This window comes from Quercus robur, chromosome 8 (assembly GCF_932294415.1).
Source record: "Quercus robur chromosome 8, dhQueRobu3.1, whole genome shotgun sequence".
Taxonomy (NCBI): domain Eukaryota; kingdom Viridiplantae; phylum Streptophyta; class Magnoliopsida; order Fagales; family Fagaceae; genus Quercus; species Quercus robur.
Genome location: NC_065541.1, coordinates 2884835 through 2886819, shown reverse-complemented (window position 1 = coordinate 2886819; position 1985 = coordinate 2884835). Strand labels below are relative to the sequence as shown.

The window sequence follows — 1985 nt, the reverse complement described above, 5'->3', positions numbered from 1 at the left end:
TTAGGAGAAAGGCAAAATTGGTTAATGAAAAATTAGAGATGACTGAAATTAAAGTGAACTGTTGGGCAGAACTAGCACGGTCCGTAGAACTCAAGCATATGTCATCACAAAAACAATGAACTAGATTATATGAATACCCATTCCCCATGGCTATAATAATTACTGCATGTACAATGCACCGATAAAGTTGAACAATTTATACTCTATTTTTTTGTATTAGTTGAGATCGTGGTTTCACTTCACAATTTCAATTAATTTTTCAGTTGTGTAAAGTTATGTGTGTGCGCAACAATATTTATCCTCTTTTTTTTTCTTTTTCTTTTTTGAGCTTAAGTAACAAGTATATTCACCAACAGGCTATATAAGACCTACAATTCTTTTTTCCCCATTAACACAGATTAAGCACATCATAGTTTTCTGACAGAGGCTGCAGCTTGTATTGTTGCCTGCTCTAAAACATGAAGGTAAACTTCAATACTAATTACACCATATTCATGCTGTAGAAAGAAAAAAGGCTTTGGAATATACTTAGATTTTATTACAATATTGTGAGCTTTTTATCTTATATGGTGTAGCAAAAAATAGTTATCAAGGTGCAAATGGCCTGTGACAAATGCAGAGCCAAGGCCATGAAGATTGCAGCAATAGCAGATGGTTAGCACCAAATCACTCCTAGCTTTATGGCTTTTCAGAAACAATATATTGTCAATAAGGTGGTACTTAATTACACGTTCATTGATATTACAGGTGTGATCTCAGTTGCTGTAGAAGGAGCAGATAAAGATCAATTGGTGGTGATTGGTGAAGGTGTTGACTCGGCTTACCTGACCTGCTCGTTAAGGAAGAAGCTTTGCTATGCCACCTTATTAGGTGTGGAAGAAGTGAAGGAAAAGGAGAAAGAGCCAGAACCAGTGAAACCAAAACCAGAAGAGGAAAAGAAGCCAAGTACATCTTCAACTTGTTCTACTGGATGTATTCAGTTACCCGTGTGCCCTCAATATCCACCATATCCCACATTCTATGAGGTGGCAGTGTATGATCCGAGTCCAAGTTACTGCTACATCATGTGACCTACATTTTTCTGATTCTTGCAACCCCGTTTTATGAGATCTGAAATTTTTTTTTTTTTCTTTTTTGGTTTCTCTCTGTTTTTTTTTTTAAGTTCAATGCATTATGTCGATTCAAGTGTTACCTTGAGATGGGTTAGATTATAGTTCTTGTTTGTTTATTATTTTGGCCAATGCCTGAAATATTTACTCGTTTGATTTGACTTTTATATATTTTTAATTTGTTTAAAGTGTTCTAAAGAATTTATTCTTGAGATTGGAAAAAAAAAGTTTTAAGTTGTTTTGAAAATAATAAAAAAATACTATTGGAAACATGTAAATAAAAATAAATAAATAAAAAAGTGTTTTTAAGACCAAAAGAAATTGAAAACAGATTTGAAAAAAAAAATATATGATTTGTCTCAATTAAATGAGATTGCCTAAAGTCACTCAACCCATGGGTCAACCCATCAAACATGAACAAACCAATACTCTCGATCAATAATGCCTTCTTTTAAATAGGTTGAGCATGTTGGTCGAACGGGCTTCGGTTGAATAAGTTAGTATGAATTGCACTTGATTTCTAATCCTAACCCATCTACCTTCCCATATCAATGGCCAACTTAATCATAATCCTATGAAGGGCAAGCTTGGGGGTGCCCTACTCTCTCTCTCTCTCTCTCTCTCTATATATATATATATATATATGATAATTCACTTCCTCTTACTTTTGTATTTATTGCATTCACATACTGTCAATTATATTAAATGCTATTTAAGATGAGTTGTATTTTCGCAAAGGACAATATCTCATCCCATGTCATTTCAATCAATTTATGGTACAATGAGATGCTAGGCCTATTTTTGATTTTACAGAGAGCTCCCCTCAAACCAACTTTATATATGCTTATGCGCAATTTTTTTTTTTTTCTTTTTCAA

General features: G+C 33.5%; 1 protein-coding gene across 1 annotated transcript; it reads left to right on the top strand.

The window, feature by feature from the left end:
* The first annotated feature begins 314 nt into the window (after positions 1–314).
* On the top strand, positions 315–1191 carry LOC126694196 (heavy metal-associated isoprenylated plant protein 47-like). Its single transcript, XM_050390273.1, has 3 exons — positions 315–464; positions 576–654; positions 748–1191. The coding sequence occupies exons 1-3, from the start codon at positions 459–461 to the stop codon at positions 1068–1070; spliced, it is 408 nt and encodes a 135-aa protein (XP_050246230.1). The 5' UTR covers positions 315–458; the 3' UTR covers positions 1071–1191.
* The last annotated feature ends 794 nt before the right edge of the window (positions 1192–1985 follow it).

Excerpts from the sequence above, each read along its gene's own strand:
- LOC126694196 (XM_050390273.1), top strand. Across the intron at positions 655-747 it reads GATTGCAGCAATAGCAGATG|GTGTGATCTCAGTTGCTGTA; the intron begins GTTAGCACCAAA and ends TTGATATTACAG.